Genomic DNA, 27,734 nt, shown 5'->3' with positions numbered 1-27,734 from the left:
AGTTTAGAGATGACTTTGCACCAGTGAACCATAAACAGCTTTAACAGTATCAAATAGATAAAGATCTGGGCTTGAAACCAAAAGGTTGTTGGTTCAAATCCCAATTCATGACCCTGTTTGGAATTCCTACTCATGAGTCACACCAGGCTGCTTGTGTAAGGCACACCAGGGTTTACCAGTCCTGTAATAGCTAAACTGCTTTATGTGAAAGTGTCTGCTAAATGACTAGTTACTAATCTTCTGAAGAACTAGAAATAAATTCTGAAATCCAACACCCTCAAAAAGTCAACCACTTTGGGGGTGTTCCATTCACTGATTTGCTAAACCTGATTGGGTTTCCCAAACATAGATTACTGAAAAGACTGCAATTACCAGGCAGAGTTGGGCTTCACCCAGCTGGCTAGCCACTGCGAGAAGAATATTATCCATCACACCAACATCATGTTTTTTTAGTAAAATCAGTAAAGCAACTGCCAATCACAGTTGTGCTAAAAGCTGAATTTAGGAATCGCTCCCTTTCAAATCATGTGTTTGAATTTGAATTAAACTGACCGCAACAAAGGAATCTGAATTATAATTTGAATTACAGGAAGAGTAAATAAAGGAATTACAGTACAAAAAGATTCAACACATGTTCATCCATTTATTCATCTATCCAAGACTTTCTGGTAAGGCTTTGACAAATAACAATTGTTTAGGCCACATTTGTCGTGCCAAACCTTGCATTTCTAGGTAAAATGCTATACATTTAATTAATTATGTCTTTACATTTCATTAATTATCTTTATCTGAATTTCATTTAAAGTTAAATTCTGTTTCCTTACATTCCATAGAGCCCAAAATCCAAAACTACAAGAATATACATGCTTCAAATTTTTTTAAATGTATTTTAACAGCAGGCAGGCAAAAGAAACAGTGTGTTGTTTAACCCTTAATAGTGACTTCCATACAGTAGCTTACATTGGATTTTGTTATAAATCTTGAAACAAGTTTGCCCAATTAAACAGGACAGATATCAGTTTCACAATACATTATCCAAATATTCCAATATCAGCATTCTTCAGCATGCATTTGTTTAAAGTTCCCTCTCTATAAAAATAATTACACTAATCAAACCTGCCACAACCATATCTGTCCAAATCAGATACAGGAAAAATATCACCTGCGGTTTTTGTACAAGCTTGAATCATATTCAAACCACACAGGGCTCAAGGGTCAATGCTGCCGGCAGTTGTTTTGAGACTGTTAGGAATCTGCTCACGATGTCTGAGGGGTCTAGAGGCTAACCATCAATCGTCCTGCGACACGTGTTTTTTTCTTCACCGTGGAGCTCAGTTCCTCTGCTGTGCTCTGTAAGTTGCTGGCTGTGCAGATCTAATTTATGGCAAATACATTCAGCCCAGAGTGCTGCATTTGCATCAAACTGAATACTGAAAGAAAGCAGAAAGCAGGAAGAAATGAAAAAAAAGGACTACACAAGCACTCCACATATGTAGCACTGCAGGATACGAGCAGACATGCCGAGTGAAGAGAGCTATTACTGTATGACAAAACCTTGTGGAAATCCTCCAGTCTAAAGATGAGATCAAAGACGAGTACAACAATGCAGCTGTTATACAAAACAGACAAACCCACAGGCCTCACAACAACAGGACACTTCTTCTGCACTGATTGAGAACTGGTGTCTAGGCTTATTTGAAAACTCAAGCCTAATGAATCTTAAAAAGACAACTGGGGTTGGAGTAAATCTCAAGTCTATGGCGTGCTTTTCTTTTTTCGGGAAACCTCGTATGTGAATGACACTTTTAAGCCAGAAACACTGGCACACACTTCAACTTATTTGTGAAGTACAAATAAACCTCAGCATCTGCCCCGTATCGCTTTTAATGATTCAGAAGAACTGCAAAACAATAGAAATATCACTTTATCAACAACAAAATCTATTTTATTGGCATGCTCATTTTTAGATGTGGATTTCAAATGCAAATAAATACATACATAAATGCATGCATTGGGATCACTAGAAAAACACCCTAAACCCTAAAACAATGAATAAATTATAATAATAGAAGGGATATTTATGACATTCAATATGTAGCCTAGTACTGTAGATACAGTAAATTACTGTATATTTTGGTTCTGTTTCAAATGGTTCTGTGAATCGATTCAATGAAAACTATTTGAATGAACAATTTCACTAAAATCAATCACTGTAGACCTCCTGACAACACCAAATGGCCAGTGTAGTGTTTCTGCCAAAGAGTATTTGTGGGATGAATACCACTTAAAGTCTTAGACCCACCAACTTGCTTCTAGATCTTCCATAATACCACTTACTCTCATTTTATGGTACATGTAATTTGCTTAACGAGCCCTAAATGCATCTTCTATATTTTCTAATGCTATTCTGTCATTCTTCTTCAATGGGGCTGTTCAAACACCTTTACATTTAACTAAACTCATGACAGTAATAGTAAGTGCATTGGAACTAAACTGGCCCCTTTACGCTTATAGAAGAGCTGCAGGCCCTGAAGAGAAAATGACTCCAGACCTCACCAGTCTAGCATGAATTTCAACCAGTCTGAGGACACCGACTGAAGACAGGAGGTCTTTCTGTGAAGTGTGAGGTCCCGTCACTGAGGTGAATGGCATGGTCTGTTGGGTGAGTCAGACTTGCCACTTGTTTGACTAAAGCTTTATGGGAGATTCAGACAGACCTGAGGTATGAAGGGAGGTAAAGTACGTGTGTGTGTGTTTGAGCACATGTACATGTTGTGTGAGGTAAACACAAGGTTGCAGTCGTGGACGTACTTGCGGTCACAGAGCCAAACTCCAGAGAAAATCAAAAGTAAACACAGCTAACAAGAAAGCACACAGACAAACAAACACACACCCTCCTCATCCATCACACACAGCTCTTCCACAGCCCTGAAAGAGTGTCCACAGATCTCCACTTCACACTGCTGCAGTAGATCCTAGGCCTGATTCACAAGCAGCTGTTTCTTCAGTGTAACAGAAGTGATTTCTAGATTATTACACTGAATACTGATTTTAACAATGACCATAAATAATATATGTCTTTCTAAACTGGCAGATGTATAAACAAATTGTAAACTCAAGTGGAAAATCTTGCCCGTCGTCTATATTTGAATTCAGCAACCTGTTAACATGAGCGCTGAAAGGAGTTCTGAGGTGAAACAGACCTTAAACGAAGGAGAAAAAGATGAAGAAAGTCAACCGGCAGCAAAAAAGGTGTAATACACAGGTTTCTGTGTGTGTGTGTTTCTTTCCATTCACCACTTAAGCTTCATCTGGCTCGGTTCACTTGCAGACACTGACAGAATCCTAATTTCACTCCAACAGTTGCTTCGGACTACTGTAATCCTCTCAACACAAGCCTGAAGTCTCTCTGAGAGCTAATATACGCACACAAACATATAGAAACACATCATTTCATGTTTAAAAATGCTAGACAGGGCACAACAGAATGGGACCTCAAGGAGTGTTGTAAGCGCACAGGCTTGTCTTTTTAGGTTATGTTCAGTTTTTATTTTCCTGCACAATATTCACATTTTCATACATCAGTCAAAAAAAATTTAATTATCAGAATATTTAAACAGATTTCACCCTACGGCTACCATTTTGGAAATGTGCTTCACTTAATAATTCGGTTTAGCTAAATCATTTGCATGACTTTATACATTAGTAGCTGACTAACGCAAAAGAGCAAAAGTTTGCTTTGATATTAAATTTATGTAGAAAAATTGCTTGGATAAACATAGCTTACCCACTGATACATTTCAAACCACTCTCTTCCGCCAAATGTTAAAGCTGCATCTACATTGAGCGGTTCGTCTTACCCCCAGGTTCTTTAGAAAACTGACACCGACTGCATGACAAAAGTTCAATGCAGCTTTGCGTTGTGCATGGGGGGCTGGTTGTAGGGAAGCTTTTCTAAATTTTAAAAAGAAAACTCAACCTACCACTGTTTCGATTCTTGCGGTTGGATTTGCCACCAAGCAGCATCTTCAGACTGTTCCTGAACATGACTGCACAGTTCTGGACCCGGCTATAGAGAGATCTGCAGAAAGAGAGAGAGAGAGAGAAGAAAATACAACAGTGTGAGAAGCAAGCAAAAAAAAAAAACCTGAAGAAACTATTGGAAACACCATGTACCTGCCCTCTAAGTCATAGAAACTGCATAAATAAATAGATAAATAATAATAATAATCAAACTAGAAATACGCCATTTTAGCATACTAGCGTAGTTCTCCTACTAATGAACACTAAGCAACAAAACGTAGAGTACATGATAACCGTTGCCACTATGTTTGAATCTATAAATAGGATTTGTAACAACACACACAATCACTTTCTCCACAACTCCTTTGCATCTCAACACTGATTTTCAAAACGTGTGATCTCTTTACAAGTGCAGCTCGACTGGTGATGTTCGCCGCACATCAGCTCTGAAGTCTAGACAAAGAGTTACTGAGGGGATTTTTGGAAGCCTGTGATTATATGTTTCAGGTACACAGAGCCTTCTGCCTGCTGGAACGCTGCGGCTGATAATGAGTTTCATTCGAGGGACTCGTCATTCTCCACTGGATTATTTTAGGCCACACTCAACACCCACACTGCGGAGGGATCACACCCTGATGCTGCTAATTACTGCTTCATGTATGAGCTGTGTGTGTTGGTGTGTGTGTGTGTGCGCGCGCATGTTTTTACATGTGTGAGAGAGCCCAGGATAAAGACACACTTTGTTCTGCTGCTTCACAAGGTGATGTTGGCAGTATATTTCAATGGAATTAATTATTTGAAGGGTGAATTCACATGTATGGAGACTTTACAGAAGAATAGAATAGAATAGAATAGAATAGAATAGAATAGAATGTTGGGTCATATAGTGGTTAGTCCAACCTCTCTGACAAAATGCGCTATTTAACATTTTCTGATCCTTTTTTTTATTTGGCAAAAAGATCAAACTTATAATAAATAACAACATACTATGTTATTACCATACTAATGTAGTCTAGCAAGGAAGTAGACCACTAAATAAATAAATAAACAAAAAAACAAATGTACACACCTATTATACACTTTAATATGGAAGCCTGTTTCTGTCACTGAATAAAAAATTAAAAAGGGTAATTGCAAGTTGCAAAATATAAACTTGCAATTGTTTTTCCTCAGAGTTGCATGATATAAACTCACAATTGCGAGGTACAATGTCAATAATAGTGGTATATAAAATGTCACAATAGGGGCATATAAACTCCCAATTGCAAGAAATAGTCAAAATTGCAAGATACAAATGCAAGACTTTTTCAAGAATTGTGAGATACGCGAAAAAAGGACCACGGGAGAACTACAGATGAAGAGATAAAATTAACAAACAATAGATTAATGCAAGACACACAGACAGACAGAGAGAGACAGACAGACAGATACTGTAGACAGACAGACAGACAGTAAGACAGACATATAGATAGATACTGTAGACAGACAGATACTGTAGACAGACAGACAGATACTGCAGACAGACAGACAGACAGACAGACAGTAAGACAGACATATAGATAGATACTGTAGACAGACAGACAGATACTGTAGACAGACAGACAGACACTGCAGACAGACAGACAGATACTGCAGACAGACAGACAGATACTGCAGACAGACAGACAGGCAGACAGACAGTAAGACAGACATATAGATAGATACTGTAGACAGACAGATACGACAGACAGACAGACAGACAGACAGACAGACAGACAGACAGATACTGTAGACAGACAGACAGACAGACAGTAAGACAGACATATAGATAGATACTGTAGACAGACAGACAGATACTGCAGACAGACAGACAGATACTGCAGACAGACAGACAGACAGATACTGCAGACAGACAGACAGACAGACAGACAGACAGATACTGCAGACAGACAGACAGACAGACAGACAGACAGATACTGCAGACAGACAGACAGACAGACAGTAAGACAGACATATAGATAGATACTGTAGACAGACAGATACGACAGACAGACAGACAGACAGACAGACAGACAGACAGACAGACAGACAGACAGACAGACAGAGAGACAGATAGATAGATAGATAGATAGATAGATAGATAGATAGATAGATAGATAGATAGATAGATAGATAGATAGATAGATAGATAGATGGCTAGATGGATAGATGAACTTAGAATCCCCTGCATGTACTCAGTTTCTTCTTGGCAGAGTGTTCAGTATTAATCTGGGCCTCCACACCTTCAGAAGTACTCTTGGCTGAGGTCACACAAATGTGAAACAGATGTCTTTGTAGGGGGGATTGTGTGTAAATGCACACATGCATTTCAAATCAACATCCACGGGCAGATAGTCTTCTTCTCTAGCACTCGATGCTCCTTTCGCTGAGCCAGCACTGGTACATGTTTACTGCTAATATGTTGCTGGGGCCACAATTGGCAGAAAGCCTAAGTGTTGAAATGATTCAGCGGGGGTCACAAATATATATTAGTAGTACTGAAGATAATTATGTCCAAACAAATCAATTTGCTTGAACCATTGTGGTAACTTTTAGTGAGCTCATTCTGCATACTTGACACCCTGCCGCCCCCTCTCCCTTCTGCTGCATCTGCCTGGTCATGAAAAGGTCTCTTCACCTGCTTGAAGGCAAATGTGAAGGAGGAATGAAATGTTAAATGGAAACGATGCTGAACAATTGAGGTCAAGCTAATCAGGTACAATAAAATGTAAAACAAAACGCAACCAAAGGCACCCCACAATTTTTTCTTAAAAAGTCAGTTTATCTGAGTTTCAAATATAAGACCTTTTACACCGTATGCAACAGTAATACCACTAGAACAATTAAGTGCTCTTAAACGAGCGATCTCACATTAAAATGTATATTTATTTACTGCATAATGAGCTTGAAGGGTAAACAAAGGACACCAGGTTTGGAGACCAAATGCGTCAGTTTGGGGATTGCTATCTATCCTAAATAGTATGTTCAAAAATCCCAATAATCTTACTGCCAACTCCAAAGTATGGACTTAGCCAAAAGCAGCAAAGTACATCCTTTTGTAAATCTTATTATTATTTTTATTTATATTAGTTTTTCAAGGTTCAGTTTTCCAATTCTAGCAGAGATGCAAGGTAGAAAGAAGTCAAGACAAGACAGATTGAGAGCAAAAGGGGGTGTGCAACAGCTTCTGAATAAAGATGAGAGAAGAAGAAAAGGATGACCTTATCCTGGGGCTGTGCTTCTTCTAGCTGAAGAAGAACGGAGAAGACATAACTCAGTGTAGCGAGGTTTGCTGCTGTTTGCCGAGTGAACCGTGCCTAAGCATGAGAGTGTCGAGACTAACACTATTCCCCAAAGCAGTCCCTCATACTTGGACATACGCTTTAATGAGGTCTGTAGAAAAGCTGACACACAAACTAATGAGAAACTTAGACTGAAAGTTGGGAAAGTGAAAAATGGGATCTGCAGTGGAGCAGTAGAAGGATCTATCACTCATTTTTTAATATAGCTGAAGTCTGAGGAGAGCTATACCAAATCCTCCCCTCCGCAGCATCTCAATCAGTTACGAAAGACATGAGAACCGACGGCGTTTGAGGTAAACATGAAAATCTAACTTTTGTGATGGTCTTAAAGTGCGATAACTCATTACACACAAATGAGAGCTTACGAACTAAACCCAAACCTGAAAAACAAGTTATGAAACAAAAGTAACAAAACCATACAAAAATCTAAACCAACTAAAACATTGCTTGACAGTAAATAAAACACAAACAAATAGAAACATTGTGGATAAATTTTGAAAAACAAAAATAATAAACTAAATAAATAAACGTGTCGTGTAACATTTAAAGTGGAAACATTTTAAAACAATTAAACAAAACAATTATCATTTGACATTGTGGAAAATGTTTCAAAAAATAAATAATATGCAAACCAAGTCTGCATGTGTGTGTCTGTCTGAGTGTGTGTGTCTGTCTGTCTGTCTGAGTGTGTGTGTCTGTCTGTGTGTGTGTGTGTGTGTGTGTGTGTGTGTGTGTGTGTGTGTGTCTGTCTGTCTGTCTGTCTGTCTGTCTGAGTGTGTATGCCTGTCTGTCTGTCTTTCTGTCTGTCTGTCTGTCTGAGTGTGTCTGTCTGAGTGTCTGACTGTCTGTCTGAGTCTCTCTCTGTAAGTCCGTCCGTCCGTCTGTCTGCCTGTCTGTCTTAGTGTCTGTCTTAGTGTCTGACTGTCTGTCTTAGTGTCTATCTGTCTGTCCGTCTGAGTGTCTGATTGTCTGTCTTAGTGTCTGTCTGTCTGTCTGTCTGTCTGTCTGTCTGAGTGTCTGTCTGTCTGAGTGTCTGATTGTCTGTCTTAGTGTCTGTCTGTCTGTCTGTCTGTCTGTCTGAGTGTCTGTCTGTCTGTCCGTCTGAGTGTCTGATTGTCTGTCTTAGTGTCTGTCTGTCAGAGGCTGTAATTGTTTGTGTGGGGGGGGGGGTGAGTATGATTTAGCCATGCTTTGCTTTCTCTTCTTGATATTCGTCTGGGTTAAATAATAGCAGTGGGACGGATGACACACTCCAAAAGTGTGCCAGAAGTCGGACAGAGACCTGGCGAGCCAAAGCCAAATGCCTGGCTTTGTTACATGTGTGTCTGCTGCTAATCGTGCCCAGCTGAGGGGGGCCTGTGTGAGATTGTCCAACTGGATTACTAGCACAAGAAGGGCTATCAGCACAGAGTGGGACACAGGGTGCCTCAGGAGAAAAAGTATATACCAGGGTTTACAGTCGCACATACATTTATAAACTCATACATCATTTATCGGTGTCAACACAATGACTTTACAAAAAAAAAAAAAAGCACTGTGGTACAACTGTGCAGTTTGAGCAGGATATCATGTTGATACCATGGACAAATTTATGGATCTAAATATCATGGCATTTTATTATGGTAGTCATTGACCATTTAACATGGACAGTTGACATGAAATTTTATATGAACTGCAGTAATCTGTGATTTAATTTAATTAATTATTTATAAACTATTATTAATTATTATGTATACATGCATAATTTTATATAATAACATTATATTACATAACTGTATTTTTTTATTATTTTTAATCATTTTTATAACAACAATAATAATTTTAAGTAATAACTAACAAATACAGTATTTGTCAAAGTATTATGATTAGAAACAATTAGTCTACCATGCCTGGATTTTTATTTATTTATTTATTTATTTATTTTATCTTTTTTATTATTCATTTTTTGTAAGTGTCATATGCGCACATTGTACTGACCTAGCATTGCTCATCAGGCAATGACTCACCGGACTACAGATCAACACATTTATGAACATTATGAACAAATATGTCATTAGCAATCAGATCAGCCTGCAGAACATAGTCTGCCTAAATCTCACACACCTGCACAGACTTCAAAAAGCATCAAAATAGAGAGATTTACATGCTCTATCAACTATAAAATCTTCCTCATCAAACTGGAGATAGCCTGAGCATTTAGAACTCTGCAATCAGTTAAAAACAGCCAGTGTTATCAGCAGGAATACTTACTGGCTTCTTTAATTCACTGTTAAACACACATACACACACACACTATATCTCTCTCTTACACACACACATACACACACTGTCTAAAGGTATCCAGTCACAAGTTATCAGCTTGCATCATGATGATGGGATCTTCGGGACTGATGGGCCACAGCAGGAGGGATGTCATGTTAGCTGCAGACATGGAAGTCTGGCTGGGAGCCGCTGCTCGTAAATGACAGCCATTTTCTTACTGCACTCGAGTCGACAGGTTGTTGAAAATACTGCTGCTACGATTCATGGAGGGTGAAGTGGGAGTGCTAAGCTCCTTTCAGTTGCAACAAATTGCTTGCAATAATCTAAAATGTTAACTGGAACTGTATTTTCTCTCTTCAGTTTAACCGAATGCTATTCCACACAGTAGTTGCGGTCAGCTACCATTAGTGGCTCCAAACACAATAATGGTTACATACAGGTTTCACAAACACTGCCATTAGGCATGGGTGGATCAATTTTCATCACTCACATAAAAATACAGATCCTTATTTAGCATGATAATGAATGCAAATGTGCATATTTAAATGCTGGAAAATGCAGCACAAAAATAACAAAAATAACAAAAAGCTAATTGTGTGACTTTTATAATAATGTGTTTGTCTGAAGTATGATGAATTTGTTTTTAATGTGTAATTATAAATAATTATAAATAATATGTTTATTATTATTATTATCTGTATGTGTTCATATTCTTTAAAAAATCTGATCATTTGCAATTTTCACTGCAGATTAAATGTAATACCTTAAAGCCATTAAACCGTAAACATTGAATTGCTACAATTGAAGTGTGTCCAAAAACAATGAAAAAATATTGTAAAAATAAAAAACATTTTTTTTCATGTTTTTATAATAACAATAATAATTAATTAATTTGTATTTAATTAATATTTGACATTATTTTTGTCTATATATATCTAAATATGAGTTAAATAAATACAAATTAATTAATTATTATTATAATTATTAAAAAACAACTATGGTGACCACGCTAGCAAAAACAAACAGCAAGTAACTGTCCACTAATAATGGGTTTACAACCATCATAATATAGCCTAAACTCTAATAACAAGGATATTTTTAATGAATAAAATGATCTGGACTGCAAAAAGATCTATAAAAGACCAAAATCAATCAAGTGAAGTCAAGTATCTCTTCTGAAGTCTCTGACTGTTCCAAAAGTCACACAGTGTTACTGGAGAGCTACTGCGGTCATATAAAACTCTCTGGCCTCAGCCACCGTTTGGAGCTTGATGGCTCCAACAGGAGCCTCCATGACTAAGAGCCAAGAGCGCAGAGCTTTATATTTTATACAGTCTCTCCCTTTGACTAATGCCTCCCACAGCGCAGTGTTACAGGAACCGCACGCTGTTTGTTTTCTACCGCTCTAGAAAGCCAATGAACAGAGAATGTGCCGGGAAGGAGGGGGGGGTGTCTCTTTCTCTCTCTCTCTCTCTCTCTCTCACACACAGACACACACACACACAGACAGAAGAACAAAGAATAGAAGAAAGGTATGGATATGAATGCAGCACATTCCCAGAATATGACAGCACTTAGAAAAACACACTAGAGTCGGTGGACAAGTCAATGCTGCCATTAGTGTGTTTTTCACACTAATTTGTCTGTGTTCCTCCATGAATCACCTAAAGACTTACAGAGGGAGATAATAGTACAAGTTTGACCTGAGTTCTTTCCTTCCTTGAGAGAAAACCTCACACAGAGCAAGGGAGGAAATGCAGCCCCTACACACACACACACACACACACACACACACACAGAGTTATGCAAACACATGCGTCTTCCCTTTGTCCCTATCACTTCCTTTCCAAACACAACACAGCAGCTCTAAAGTGCTAGCAGAAGCTTGGGCTCCAAAAGAGAAGAAACTCCTCTGTTTATAAACACAGCCCACACACTCCATCTACTGATGTTTCCTGATCCTGATCTTCCGGCATAAGGAACTTCAAACATTTCTCTTCAGCAATCCAGCGGTAAATTCTCCCAGAAAAGTATCTTTTAGATAGGCACAAAGACAACAAAATTGATTCTACTCATGATAAGAAGGGGACACAAAAAGACCACCTATGCTTTTTATATTTCTTTTTTAATAAAGTGCAATCAGTAGACTGAATATTCAATTCTGTGACATTTGCATAGTATAACACTTTATTTAAAGTACCTATCCTCACTATTAACTAGCATGCATATTACAAGCATGTTGACTTTTTATTAGTCTTTATTAATAAGCAGTTAGTTTAGAAGTTAATAGCTAAGTTAATAGTTAGTTAATAGTGAGAATTAGACCACATATATTGTATTATCCTTTGCCATGCAATTTGCAAATTCATGACAGTACATATATACACTGTACACATATATATATATACACATACATATATAGATGGCATAGTGAAAGTTTAATGTTTGTGATTGCTAGAGTAATCACTTTTAAAGCACTGTTAAGAACGCTTATGAATAGATTTATCTGCCGGCTAAATGACTCAAAAAATGAGATTATTGTGGGTCTATCAAATATAAGGGTTGGTGCTACACAGTTTCAGTCAAAGCTGTGGAGACATTGGTGTTGTTGCATTTTGTAACTTTTTATTGTGTGTGGCAGATGCTGTGGGTTGTATTTGTTGTCCTATTGTCTTGGTTTTGTTTTTTGTTTTTTAAACTTGGATCATGAGTCTGTAATAAAAGATTGATTGATTGATATATTTACACACACACACATACATACATATGCATTTATATGCACACACACACACACACACACACATACATATATACATACCTGTACACATACACACATTATATATATATATATAAAAATACAATACAAACAAAAAAAATAAGTATTACATTCAGACTATATTTTAATACATAAAAATGGTTTAATAATAATATTTATAAGAACGGTGTTATTTTTAGAGTAATAGGGATGATAATAATAGCACTTATTCTTGCTGCTGTTATTATATTACTACTTGTATTAATAACATATTATAAAACTAATATACTACTAAAAATAAGTTATTTTTGTTAAATAATAATAATAATAATAATAAGTATTTAAAGTTATAATAATAATCTTGAGTTCATATGAATAATATAACATCACATAACAGTAAACTTTAATAATTATTTCCTTTAAAAAATAAAATAAAATAAAAAGTTTTTTTTTTTTTTTTTTTTTACTCATTCAGGAGTAAAAATGTTTTGGCAAATCGGCCAACTAAAAGCGTTCCTCGTTGCAGCCTGAGAACTACAACTCTTGTTTCCAAACACACCTGTGCATCCTGACTCTCACAAACTGTGACAAAGCAAGCCAACGAGACCGAGACGGCTGTCTGAGACCGAGACGACTCCCAGGGCAAACAAACAGCCAAGACATCACCTGAGCCATGCAGGTGTGTCACGTTTCAAACTGAGAATAGAACAGTGTCCATTATTCTCCCCGTAAGTCATCAGAGTTCATCTTTTGGAAACAGTTTACATAAAAATCAAACATGGAAAAATAAATAAATCAAGAGACAGAGACACAATTCATCTAAACATACAGAAATACATCCTGAAATAGCCATGCTCATCCACCACCAACAACACAGAAACAAATATTCTCGATTAATTATCTTACTACAAAAGGTCAAATTGTCTGAGTGAGTGTTTTTTTCTCCATCTAATCTCACTAGTAATCTAGTCTACACAACTGTGCCACAGGCTATGGTGTAGAGGGATAATTACCAGAAAATGAAGCTTTATCTAAACAAACTGCAAACCAGCTTTGCCCAGGCACAAGCCCATGAAGAGAGAACAGTCAGCCAGCAGGGGTTTTGGGTGGGTGTGATGTGAGGTGATGTGGGGGGCATCAGGCATCGCAGCCAAGGGTTTGAACAGATTTAATGGAGAGTCTGGAATCAAAGAGTCCACACATCTTCAAAAAGAGCCCCTGCCCATTTGTTCTCGCTGCTTTTCAAAGAATTCCCTGCTTCACTTCTTACTTTGATTCACACAGTCAAAATAATTGGCCAGTGTCTGCTCGTCTTTCACCGCTGATGTGGAGGGCTTTAAGTTTCTGTGAGTTTTGACAGTTCAGCGCATGCACTATAAAGACTGTTGGTCTGACTGGAAGCAAACAGTGAAAAGAAGCCATGTGACACAAACACACCATATACAGTATATACACACACATACAGACAGACAGACAGACAGACAGATAGATCACTAATGGGAATATCACAAAAAAGTTACATGTATCAACCCTTAGCCACAATTAACCAGCCAAAATAGTCTGAACACAGATTTTGGATGAGTATATTCCAATTCAGTCTTTTTTTAATGTCATATGAAGCATGAAGAGGTTAGTGGATTCTCTGATCAGACTGCCAGCCGTACAGTGCTCACATCAGGCCGGACGAGGGGAAGCTGTAATGTAACTGGGCAGGACCGGCTCTTTCTGCTCCTGCAGTCCCAGTCGGGTTAGTGCTCCTGAAATACCATCCTGCATGTGGCATCTCTCCAGTCCACACTCTCTCAGCTGCCGTGAGGGAACACGGCCCACTTCCCTCCCTGGCTGTCAGGAAAATTACGGATCCTGGCATCACCGTTAGAATGCAAATCAGGGGGAAATCACAGCCCTGGCCGTGTGCTGCTTTTCAGAGGTGATGCCATGCAGGGTCAATCTGAGGAACACTGTACCACCTGACGTTTCACATACAGTAGCAACTGCAGAGATTACACTCCAGCACAAAATAGAATAAATAAATAAAAACTAACATATAAACTCATTCATTAATGATAATGATATAGGGAGAAATCTAATCTTATAAATTCCCCAGTACATACATTAATATATACATAAAAAAGATGTGATTAATGTGAAATGTGATAAAATTACATGAACAGTATATAGTCCGAAGCCTGCAGTAACGGAGGACAGGGTGGAACATGTGTTTTTTCCAGCCCCTGTGGTGGAATCTTAAAGTTGAGTGCAAATATGCCAGCCGTGGCAATTCCAAGAGGCGATAACGACGGTATTCAAATGTAACACACTAATTAATGCTTCACTAAGCGACAGCAGGACGTTGCATAGCAACAGAAGAATCATCATGCTGGTGGAAAATGGTGGGGGTAAGACAGAGCATTTGAGGGGCTCGGTCACGATGAATAGACAGACTAGAAACCAGAATGAGATGGGCCATTAGCTCCTCCACATCATATACTATTACTGCCTTCACATGCATTCATATGTGACATTGAGAAGCTCTTTTGTGCTAAGGTCTCTTAAGAAGCATGCTTACACCTGTCCTCGGAGACCAATTGACCGCTGACGAGTCTTGTTATATGATAGCTCGCGTCTCATTGCCGTACCTCTCTGTTCTTCCACTATCTTGCCATTTGACATTATAAAATTCATACTCTCATGTTATTATAAAGCACCCAGGGGCGATTTCATGGACGGTTTCTTGTTCTACCCTTGAATCTCACTAAACCTGTAAAGATTCGTATTTCACTCCAAATCAAAGAAAAAAAAAATACATTTAGTATAAAGAACATGAAGCTTATTGCATGACCAATAAGATTTTTGAACTATGACATTATTTTCTTGGCAATTAAGTTGTTGTTTATTTGGATCCCCATTAGCCACTACCAAGGTAGAAGGACCACTGTTTGCATTACTTGAGAGATGCAATACTGTGGAAAAATTTTTGCAAATCTCTTATTAACTTATATACCTCTTGCCATAACTATTTCCATCTTTTCTATCCGTTTTAACCACTTCAGCCTACTGTCTAGAATAACTCCAATAAGTCTAACTTCCTCTACCTGTTCAATAGGCACACTCTTTACAGACAAATTTAATTGTAGTTTAAGTTTAGAATTTGATCCAAACACTATACTTTTAGTTTTTGTCAAATTTAAACCCTCTTATTATTCAGTACCCACTTTACCCACTAACTGTAACTCCTCATCTAAATCCACAGATAATTTATCAATTGATGTCGCTGGTAGATATAATGTTGTATGATCTGCATACATAACTGCCTTTGCATGCTTAAAAACCAAAGGAAGATCATTGGTAAAAATGTAAAATAACAATGGTCCTAGACAGCTTCCTTGAGTAACACCACATTGCAACTCTTTCAGTCTGAATAACTTCCATTATTAGTCATATAACTTTTAAACCAGTGCACAGTTTGAGAAGTACATTTATAACATTTCAATTTTTCCAACAATTTATGATCCAGTACATCAAAAGCGGAGCTAAAACCCAACAATACGGTTCAAATCCAAATTTTCTTCATTATGTAATTTCTTAATGTGTCTCTTTTGGAATTCTCATGATTCTCAAAGATGATTCTCATTAGTTAAAAAAATAACCAATGCAATGATTATTTAATAACAAATGGCATAAGGCAGTGAAACAAAATGAATAAAATGCATAAGAAAATAAATATATTTTACACGCACAACAATTATAAATATTTTTGCATTACTGTAATAAGAAATATAGGAAATGTGCTAAATTACGAGAAATGTACGTCACAATGCAAGGACGTTTTGAATCCTGGGATTATGTGAAGGAAAGCAAGGAGAAGCTGATCTGTGTGCTAAGCAGTTTTAGAGGTTAAAACAGCTCTCTGGCTTCCTCGTCATCACACACCCACAAAAAAAAAAAAAAAAGATCCTGTTTCCTTGGGGTTCGATTTCAGGACGACGGGCAAAAATAACCTGGTCAGGTGCTGCATTTGATTTCTCATGAATAATCCAAAGAAGGACGGAAATCAAGACTCACGGGATAAAGGGACACTGATGCACTGCTGAGACTAAATATCTATTTTAAGAAACACTGATGCTTAAATTAACATTAGGATTGTAACCGCCATCCAGTATCTGCTCAGAACGGATGCTCAAAGTGGACTACAAACCAAAAACGTCCTCATTTGCAAAAACTAATGGAGAAATAGAATACACAATACTATTGTACATTATATATAGTATTTGTATAGTATATTGTGTTGTTTAATGTCATACCGAATCCATATACTGTATGTGCAGCTGCTAAAACAGGGTAAGGGTAAAGATCTCCAACACGGTCCAAACTGCCAGGACATCAAAAAGCTCACCCGGACATCCTTTACGTCTTTCTGTGAAATCTCAAAGTGCAGCTGCCGCCTTGGAGGAGGGGTGAGCGCTGGATCGGACACACAACGGCCGGATTTCCTCCTTTGGTCAGGAGTCTGTGCACTCATTCATTTCCCTAATAACACTTCAGATTTAGATGCACAGAAAAAGACACAGACCTGAAATTCCAAATTTCCCATTTACTGATTAAGCTTCATTTTTGTGGCTAAAAGATAATGCAGATGTGAACCATTTCTTGTCTTTTATTGTGAGTGTGCACTATCATAAGAGATGGTCAAAAAAGATCAAAAGTTAGGAATAATGACTTTTTTTTTTTTAAGAAGGCTCTTATGTGTTTTATAATCAAAAATACATTAAAACAGCAATATGAAACTAATTACCATTTAAAATCACGCTTTTCTACTTTAATATATGAAAAATGTAATCTATTTCTGTGATGCAACGCTGCATTTTCAGCATCTTTAGTCTTCAGTGTCACATGATTCTTCAGAAATCATCCTATAATGCTGATTTGAGCTTCAGTTATTATCAATTATTACTGGGGCTAAATAATGAACAGTTATTAGTATCATCGATTTTGAAAACCGTTTTGCTGCTTAACATCTTGGTGGAAACCTTGCTACATGTTCAAGATCGTCAAGATTCTCTGATGAATGAACATAAGAAAAAAGCATGAATCAATCAGAATTATTCCAAAATGTTGTCCAGTAGTGTATATTGAATCAAAACTGTGACCTGGTTGGAGTTCAGTAACCTTCTTATGGTTCATTGTTTGTCCACTTCCAGTTCCAATTGTGTTTTTTTCCCCCAGCCATCCTTCCCACAATGCACTGGTAAAAGGCTGCGGCTTCCACTTGCTTAAAAGCAAGCCCGAGGGCAGGTGTTCCAAGCAAAAAACCAGTTCGGGCAGACGACCAGAAAGATTTAGGGCGATCAGTCACCCAGCAATTAACAATACAGAAGTAGAGAGGGAGAAACAAGCAAATGGACACACATCAGAATCAATGAATCACGCTGGCCAGACTGACCTAGATTCTGTTTCCAAGCAATCCTCCTCCTCCTTGTGCTACTTAGAACGGCCATCAATAACATCGGCGTGCCTCTTTAATACTAAACAATGAACATTTGGCTTGGAGGAGCACCAGTGGGGGTTTGAAAGAAGACAGGCAGAAGATACCGCATGAACTCCGACTGCTCATTTCGGTCTGGTAAAGCCGTCGAGATAATGCATGATGGAGAAAAGACCTACAAGAGATACGTGTCGATGCAACGGGTCAAGAATGTGCTACGCTATGTAAACACAATAGAGGATAGTGTTACATCAAGATGAATGTTATTGTTAAGCGATGGCAGAAAAAGTACAGTCAAGGCCAAACACATCATCAACATCATCACAGCTGAATGCATGATTTATGATTGTTCATGCCATCTTGATCAAGTTTCGTAAATGAATAATATGAGTGAAACCTAGTCAAGCTATGTTGAGGCCAGTACAACCTGTTTCATTCCTTTAAGCCACTTATTTTCCAACAAGGCTATAAATAGGAAATTTATAGTGTAGGAAAGTAATAGTGGCATATTATTATTTGCTGGTTGTATAGAACCAAACAACAAAAACACTAAACATCTGAAAAGAAATGGCATAACATTTAAAACATTGATTTTTCATTTTATTGTCTCTTTTACATTTATCACAAAATGATGTCAAATAAATAGATGCCTTATCCATTTTTTTTCCTAGAACACACGTTTTTTAAACGCTGGAATATAGCAAATGTAACAATCAGGTCCAGGTCAGGCCAAAAATGAATTCATTTTCTACATAGAATAATAGATGCTCAATGTGTAATCCTTACAAAACTGACACAAACTGTAAAAAATGTGCTTGTGAAGTTGTAAATAAAACTAAGATCATACTTTTTACAATAAAGACTATTCCAGATTTTGTTACTTGCATTTTTTTTTTAAATACAATTGTTAGCAATTTCTGGGTTAAAATTATTTCTATAGCTTTTTTTTTTAGTTTATATCAGATGAAAAACTTAATTAAAAAACCTAAATGAAAATTTAAGTTAAAGTACCAACATTACTAAAACCAAAATAAAAACCAAAAATGAAATATGCAAATATAAAAACATAGCTTTTTATAGCTAATTATGACCAAAAACAAAGCTAATTATAATTAAAATAACACTGGAAAGGCTACAGAGCTTTGTTGTTACTATGAAAACAAGATCCACATGAAAAGTATATGAATGTTTCGATTAATATTAGTTCATTTATTTTTATTATAAATGTTCAAGAACTTATATTTATAATCAAAAGTCTGATTCGCAAGTATTTCAATTTTTCAACTGCTTAATTTGCACAGATTCATGAACTGCATGGTTCATTGCCTCATGAAATATGATAAGTGCAGTTTTTTTTATATTCTTTAAAGCAAATGAATGCAGTTGAATAGAATATGGAAATACTGCTGTACTGAACCGGAATCAGAAAACACAGCAGACCATAAGTGATTCTCCAATCAGAACAGCAGATCGATGCTCCCCGTCTACAGGCCGAGACACAAGTCACAATCAAGCTGGAAGACATGATTAGTGTTTCCAGGGCGACAGGGCGAGCCACCACTTGCACTCTTCATTTACTTCAGTAGGTTTTTTAGGAAAGGGGCGTTGGGTTCACTGCATCTGGCTATCTGACCCCAGGTCAGGTATCAGGTGGCCACACAAAGACATCTGGAGTGTCTGAAACGGAGCCCAAAACCCTAAAGAGCTGAATCACAACAAAAGCCAGAGGAAAATAACACATGGAAAACATGACAATTCATCAGTTGTTCAAAAAAAATCATCATCATATTAGACTGATTTCTGAAGGATCATGTGCAAGTGGAGACTGGAGTAATGCTTTGGTGAGAATTTAGAGATTTTCATATATATATACTTTAAACCAACCCCTCAACCTTTTGAAAGGTATTGTATTAATATTGCATTAAAATCATGTCTCTGATTAAATATACTGAATAGAGTAAACAACACAGCACACAATCATATACAATTACACTTTGGCATTATGTAATGTCAAAACAAAACTGTATAACACTCTTACGATTAAATTAATTTTTCTTTTTAACATAGGTCTCATGCAGGAAAACACAACTGAATTAAGCATGACTGGAGATGGAAGAAATTTCCACGGGGAAATGCACTACAGAAAAACAGTGCTGGGGTTCACTAAAAACCTAAAATACAACAGCAAAAAACTAATCTGATTACAGACTATAAATTCACAAGTCAATGAAAATACTATCTTGTGTATAGTAATTTATCTTAAATTGAATCTGCACAGCATGCCATGAAGGATTTGCCCTATGGTGTGAAATACATTATCATTTAATGTCACACTATATTACTATTCATACAATGTAGCCAAGTATCCAGACTCATCTTATAAGAGCTGGAGCACAGAAAAAAAAAAACTAAATTTATCATGGACTACAATACTTAAGGTCATTAAACATACAGTGTATTTTAATATAACTGAATATTTATTCATGAGTGAACAGAGAAAACGTCCAAAATAGCATGTATAAATATATACATATCATGTCAAGAACCATTTGTTTTCATCACTCGCTCACCCTTATAGTGCAGAAATGCTGTTCAAATGATCTTCTTGTGTTTTGCATCTATTTACTTCCCAGAGAGAGAGCGGCCCATTATGATTGAAACATTTCTCAGAGACTGATGCAATAACACAAATCCATGTCAAAGTGACAGGGGTGTCGGCTTAATGAATATAAATGAGGTCCTTTATGGCCTGAACGTGTGTAATCTCAGGGTTAAACAAATTCCCCCTGTGGCCGTACACTCCCATGAGGCCTCTTGGTGCCATGAACTGTCAATCAATCAGACTAGACAACAAATCCCCTGTGGTGCTGGCTGACTTTAACACACACACACACACACGAGCTGGATGTACAAGAAGCATCTTAAATGTCCAGCCAATGGCTGTGAATCAGAGGTGAAAGTGCTGTAAACCTGTACATCTTTAGGTTTATAATGTATGCATGTGGGAGTGTTGAATATGAGACGATGAAGATAAGTAGAGAATGATGATTTATTTATTATCAGAGTGGCGTGGCAGATAACAAAATGTGCTTGAGTTTTAAAATAAACAAGCTACAGAGAAAATGAGACCATGAAACCGAGCTACAGCAAAGAAGCGGTTCAGATAAATAAAGCCTGAGTTTCACCTCTCGTTGTTTATGAACTGCTGCAGCATTATGGGAAACTAAACATCCACATCACTGTTTCTACAGCGATGAACACTGGAACGATTCCTCTAAAAACAACTACACTGCACGCATGTAATGGGTCCACTGCATCTGCGCAGAGAAAACCACATCAACACGACACTGACTCTCTGGCCTTCTGACCTGGCCAGCAATTTGCTTTGCAAATCAAGATTACAAGAACTTTTACATAAAACCTCGGAAATATCGATAGGATTTCGGAATCATTGAATATCATGAGGGTTTTCTCAATTTGACCTGAACTAACCAAGCCTTTGGATAAAAAAGTCCTTCTTATTTTTCCATAAGAATTTAATGATTTAAAAAACCTATAGAAATACAACAACAACAAAAAATCAGAAAAGAAAAAAAAAACATTTAAATAAAAAACATCAATAAATAAATAAAAACTTGTTTACAACTGCATGGCAATAAAATGGTGACCAGTGACTTGACTTAACTTTGATTTGGAATAAATAAATCAATCAATTTAAAAACTACACCACATTTACCTAGATATTTTTGACATTAAGCCTCACAAAGAAAAACTCAACTAATTTAATTTTTCATCATTATATAAGTCATTATTTGCATTTTTAATGTATTTTCAAACGGTACCGAATGTTAAAAATCAGTAGCACATCACGGACTCAGATTCCAGGAAATGGATCTGTAACACGCTGCATGTGAAGATAAAAATAACTAAATAACATACATAATAAATGCAATGTAGAACTTCGTTCCAGAGATCAAGAGACATCTTAGTGGACATCAAAGCTGGAATAATCTTACCCAAGTTATTTAAAGATTTACTATGCATTAAAGTATGAAAGAGCTTAAAATATCTGTAAAGCTACTTTTCAAACCTACAGCAATGGACTCGTCATCAAAGCTGCAGTATATGCCTTTTCCCTTTTTGTATAAAATGTCCTCGCCTTATTAAAATGGTGTTATCCATCTTCCTTGAGGGGAAAAGGCAACTTAAAGTCAATAAAAAAAACCAAATGACATCAAAGAAGAAGAAAAAAAATCTATTTATCTTCATAATTCTTCATCAAAACATAATAATTGGCTCACATCGCCAAGCTCTTATTTAAAGCCTCCAACCATTTACAGTATAAACCAGCTACTGTATCAAAATCCAATTAATTTCCAATGAACAAAACCAAGTTTTACCAACACCCCATTTCACTCAGAAAGACCTTAAGTTAACATAGCTTGGTAACGAAAGCCTAGTCGTAGACTAATAGAGCACCACTTCAAAAGTCTTCGCTCTATTACTGGGAGAGAACATGACACTGTGGGAGCTCTGGAGGGCCCACAGAGCTTACACTAAACGTTTTACTCACAATATGAAAAACAGGCTCATTAGCCTGGTTAAAGGTCAACCTAAGCAGCGAGACACAGCATACGCATGTTATGAGGTGTCTAACCATTGCCTCATTAAGGCAAAACTTATGTTTCAAAGGAACAGGGAATAACAAGCGTAGAAGAGACAGCTGCGACAGAACTCACACCCTAGAGTCACCATGGCAATCGCTGCTGAGTTCCACGACAGAGCAGACGCAGACGTGTGAGACAACCGGAGAATTAACATCAAAAACTAGCGCCTTTTAAAACTTACCGCAAGGCTCTGAAGTGCTACCTTGAAGTATATTTAATAACCCGGGGGATTAGGGAGTAACTAATACATCAAAAAGTCAACTGAAAACTTTATTGTATCTGACCAAGAAAAAAACTATCCCCTTAGGTGACGCTAAAACAATCTGAAGGCCATTTTCCATCTAAATGCACTACAGAACTTTTCATAACAGTCTTTTGGGGGGGGGGGGGGTTATTGGAGGTCACTCTTCAGAAATGTGTCCGACTAGTAGCTATTAGCAGGCAATTAGTGACATATTAAAAGCGTTCAAAATACAAACACAAATATGCACCCTGAATAAAAATAGTAGACCATATGAGAGAAAAGTTAAGAAAACAAAATTTGACTTGTGGCCCCTATTTATGAGATCCTGACAAATCTCTCCTGCTAAATGGGTGTTTAACCTGTGTGTGCATGTTTTAAGGTTTGCTCAGCTATATTTCGGGGAGGAAATTGTCCCCAGAAGTGATATAAATCTGACAAAACCTTGTTCTGGGATCAGCTGGGATATCCTGAATAAAACTGTAAAAAAAAATAATAAAAGACTCATAAATAGATAAAATTTAGTAATTCAAAAAAATGCACAAAGATCTCTTATAGGCACAGGTTTGTGTGTTATTATAGTTTATAATACTATATATATATATATATATATATATATATATATATATATATATATAAACAACTATATATATATATATATATATATATATATATATATATATATATATATATATATATATATATATATATATATATAAACAACAGTCTAGATAGCCAGACAGCTACAGTAAGTAAATGTGTGTGTGTGTGGGTCCTGATAACCCTGTGTTATGGGGTCGGTGATAGAAAATACTGTTTGTACAATATAAAAACAACTGCACCTATAGAATGACCTCAACAAGTGTGTGTGTGTGTGTGTGTGTGAGAGAGTTTAAGAGAGAGAGAGAAATAAAAGATGTTACATAAATCTTACTAAACTATCCCTGTAATGATAATGCCAGGTGCGTGAATACACTGAAAGTCCCATTAGTAATGTTAAAGTTCAGGTCAATGTCAAAGGTCAGATTGCCATACTAACTAAAGAATGGCCATTCATTGAAATCAACTATGAGAAACACCTAGACTGACCTTCCACACTAAGTGTACGTTAATTTAAAAAAAATTGAAAATAAGAAAGGGTTATTTTTTTATCAAATAAAACAGAAAAGGTATCCAAAAAAACAACAACAACAACAACAACAACACCAAAGCAAGACAAAAATACTAAACCAAAACCAAGCCACAGCAAAACAAATCCAGATGAAACAAAACCCAAACAGCACTTAACAAAACAAAAACATAAAACAGTACAAAGCAAGCAAACATACAAAATGAAACCAAACAAGACCTAATGGAAATAAATAAATAAATGGTATCAAACAACAAAACAAACAAACCTAACAAAAGACAAAATAAACAAGTATTTTAAATGTTGTATCTATCTGGGTGTTAGATACTTGAGGAGTTTTTAATTGAAACACACTACACCCTAGAGCCTTAAAGTCTACCTACCTGTAACAAAATAGCTAAATCAAGGTCAAAGGTTGAATTCCTCCCGAGGAATGGTTGTAATAAATCGCTAAACCATGCTGATTCATGTGGTTATCATATGGTGCCTCACGTTAATCCATTAGCATGAACATCATCATGTTGTTAGATACCCAGGTTTGACACTGTCACTCAAACGTCCTCCACGTGCCCTGGGCACGCCTGGCGCTCGAGGTATTTTAGGAAAGGTAATATAACCCATGCAGCGGGTGTGCGCAGTCCCTGTGGAGCAACACACACACACACACACACACTCCTCTCTCCTCCGTCAGCCAGCCACAGCAAGACAGCAGGTTCTGAAAGAGCACAGAACATTAAAGGCACGGTCACCTGACCAAGGGCAGATGACGGACAAGAAAAGACTAACTGAATGTCAGGATTACAGCTGCAATCATTCATTCCCACAGCCGTTTTAAATGAAACCGTAACGGTCCAACACACACACAAATTATCAAGAACAAGCCTTACAGAAAACTTGTCCAATTCAACTCTGCAAACACTAAGAATGTAAACACGTACTTTAAAGTACTCCAAAAAACCAATTCCATCAAAAGCTTTGATTGTGTGTATATGAAACTCATGCCTTTGTACATTTTAATCATCGGTTTTTCCAGCACTAACATGACCACGTAGTGGAGACATTACTGAAGATGGCAACGAGGGAATCAGAAAGGCAGTGGATTGTGACTAAGACCCCTGCGGTGACAGCACCCACTCAGAACTCCTCCGTGGTGATGACAAGGGTCCAAACAAATCTGCCTCAATGTAAACAACATGGCTGTTTGAATGGTTTACAGACAATAATCATGAAAACATATTTCCTTCTCTTCTGTGCCGGTGTGTAGCAAGCATGAGTGCTTTTAAAGGCACCGCCAAAGGAGCATATGTACACTACCGTTCAAAAGTTTGGGGTCAGTAAGGCTTTTATTGGGGAATTGATCATTTCATTCAACAAGAATGCATCACATTGACCCTGAAGACTAAGTTATACACAAGTTACACAAAGTTAGAAAAACTAAGTTTCTATTTCAAATAAATCCTGTTCTTCTGAACATTCTATTTGTTCTATAGGTTTTATGTTTCCACGAAAATATTAAGCAACTATTTTCAACACTGATAACAATAAGAAGTTTGTCTTTGAGCAGCAAGTCGGCATATTAGAATGAATTCTGAAGGATCGAGTGAAACGGTGTTTAAATTGGTCGATCAGACTGGAACAAGTTCACGTTTTTTGCTCAACAGTGTCGGCTGCTCTGTGAACAGTTCGTGGGAGAGGATAATCTGAGGATAAGACTACTGTACTGCCAGAAACAGGCCTCTCTTTATTACAATATAAGGGCCCTATAGTCCTTCAAACAAATGATACCATACTAGAGAGCAGAATACAGACCATAGAGAAATGAAGGGTTTCTGTCGATCAAAGCCATTCTTTGTCCAGCAGCTGTCGCAACCATGTCAAATAACCCAAATAATCAACCCTCCAACGCCTGAGTGCTTCTGGGTAAACAGATGGAGGCTTCAACACTCTGTATCTAATCGACCATCACTGATAAAGCAGCGGCTGAATCCTTAGAATGACAAATAGAAGAAATTCTCTAAAAATCAACAACCTTATATTGAATTTGAAAAGCAAATCCGGGTAAACAGAACGGATGAGAGAATTTCCCCCCTCCTTAAAGAGCAATGGTGTGGGATTTTTATTTATTTATGGGGTCTTAAGAATGAAAGCACCATTATGCAAAAGGTGAAATTTGTTACTGCTCCCTGCTCATCTTGCCAATTGTATACAAACGTTACTGGAAAAAGTTGTTCTCTTTAACATCAATCAAATCACCATCTTACATACTACTCTTACCATTTCTGCAGTGTACAGTATGCAAACCTCAAATTGTATGCAACTTTTCTTTCAGACATAAAACACATGGAATAACTACAGTATATGGACAGTAAAAAATACAGAGCACACATGCACAGATTAAGGTGTCCCGCACTGCCGTATCTGATCGAATATCTGTATCTTGATTTGACAAGTGACATCAGACATTTTCAGAAATAACTCTACTATAGATTACTCGCTAAATTAAATATGTAATCTTCCAAGGTCATGGAATTTCGTATACTTGTATACTTTTGTAGTACATGCAGCACACTAATATACATTCTGAACATAGCCAAACATTTGGCCTTGATGCAATGCCTGAGGAAAACAGCCCTTCCAAAAAATACAGACCTAAATCATCTCTGAAGCAAAAAACAAAACATAGTTCATTTTTATTAATGTAACGACACACTGACTCATCTACAAAGTAAAAATAAATCAGTGGCAACCGACGGCTGAAACAGATGTCCTGCCTTAAAAAAAAGTCTTTGAGATCAGTTCGCAGGTGGCGCTTGTCTTGCATTAGAAGGAGCAACATGAGGTATTCTAAAATGAGACATATCTCAAAGGGTCCGTGCTGGGGGTTTTTTCAACACTGAACACATGGCACAGATATCTGCATCTACAACTCATCAGGAGCGGATAGAACGTCAGCCACGCAATATTTAAATGTTGGCCGATGTTAAAAACAAGAAAAAATGTTCCACAACTGATGTCCTTTTTGGATGTCCCTTGTGCACAATTTGTTGGTTCTAAACTTAATCGGCAATTTTTCTTTTAAAACAGCATCTGTTTCTGCCTGTACTGATTTAATCAGTCAGACACATGTCCGCTGATACGGAGTAATACAAAATTAATACAAATCACTGAATCATATGAAACAAATGCACTAGAAATATTTTATCTCAAGATGGGATGGGATGGGATGGACAATAGGAAGAAGGATTGATAGAATTATAAAATGACCGATAGATAGCTATACATCAAAAAAACGATAGAATGAACAAGCTCTTGATTTGATAATGAAATATGCCTTATATTTGATGGGACTCACCCAGAAAGTGTAAGAGTGACATTGCGGTCCCAGTGCTGGGACTGTGTGACTCAAATTACACATTTGGGATTTTACAACATTAAAGAGCCCTTGAACTGTGTCCTTGCTCTGAGGAGACACCCTGCAGCCCGAACCAAGGACGATTAATCACCCCATAAACGTGTAACAGACAAGTGTGGATTATCTGATGTCCAGAGAAATGATGCTAAGATTGCTGCCCGAGTCTGTTTCTTACCATCCCCAAAACAACCCACACTAGTTCACGCTTTGAACTCTGCTGCAACTCCAGCTGCCCACAAATAGCAAATAAGATTGAATAAAACATGACTCAGTGGACACTGAACACAGAGTCCATAGCGCCCTGCTCCCGACTCCACACTTTGAGGAGAGGTTTTTCTTTTGCTTCCCCTTCCTTTTATCACTACATTTCATCCTCTCTGCCTCCTTTCTTTTAGGAAACAACAATCTTCTCTTAACAGTTACAGTAGGTCTAGAAAAAA

General features: G+C 37.2%; 1 protein-coding gene across 2 annotated transcripts in view; it reads right to left on the bottom strand.

The window, feature by feature from the left end:
* LOC113046694 (protein TANC2-like) overlaps nt 1-27,734 on the bottom strand; it is a 132,182-nt gene that overhangs the window by 72,359 nt on the left and 32,089 nt on the right. For both annotated transcript variants that reach the window (XM_026207599.1, XM_026207601.1), the window contains exon 3: nt 3,984-4,081. In XM_026207599.1, coding sequence (XP_026063384.1) covers nt 3,984-4,047 — 64 coding nt within the window. In that variant the 5' untranslated portion in view covers nt 4,048-4,081. The remainder of the gene's footprint in view (nt 1-3,983; nt 4,082-27,734) is intronic.

The sequence above is a fragment of the Carassius auratus genome, chromosome 28, assembly GCF_003368295.1.
Source record: "Carassius auratus strain Wakin chromosome 28, ASM336829v1, whole genome shotgun sequence".
Taxonomy (NCBI): Eukaryota; Metazoa; Chordata; class Actinopteri; order Cypriniformes; family Cyprinidae; genus Carassius; species Carassius auratus.
Note: the sequence above shows the minus strand (reverse complement) of the source record. Positions and strands in the feature narration are given on the sequence as shown.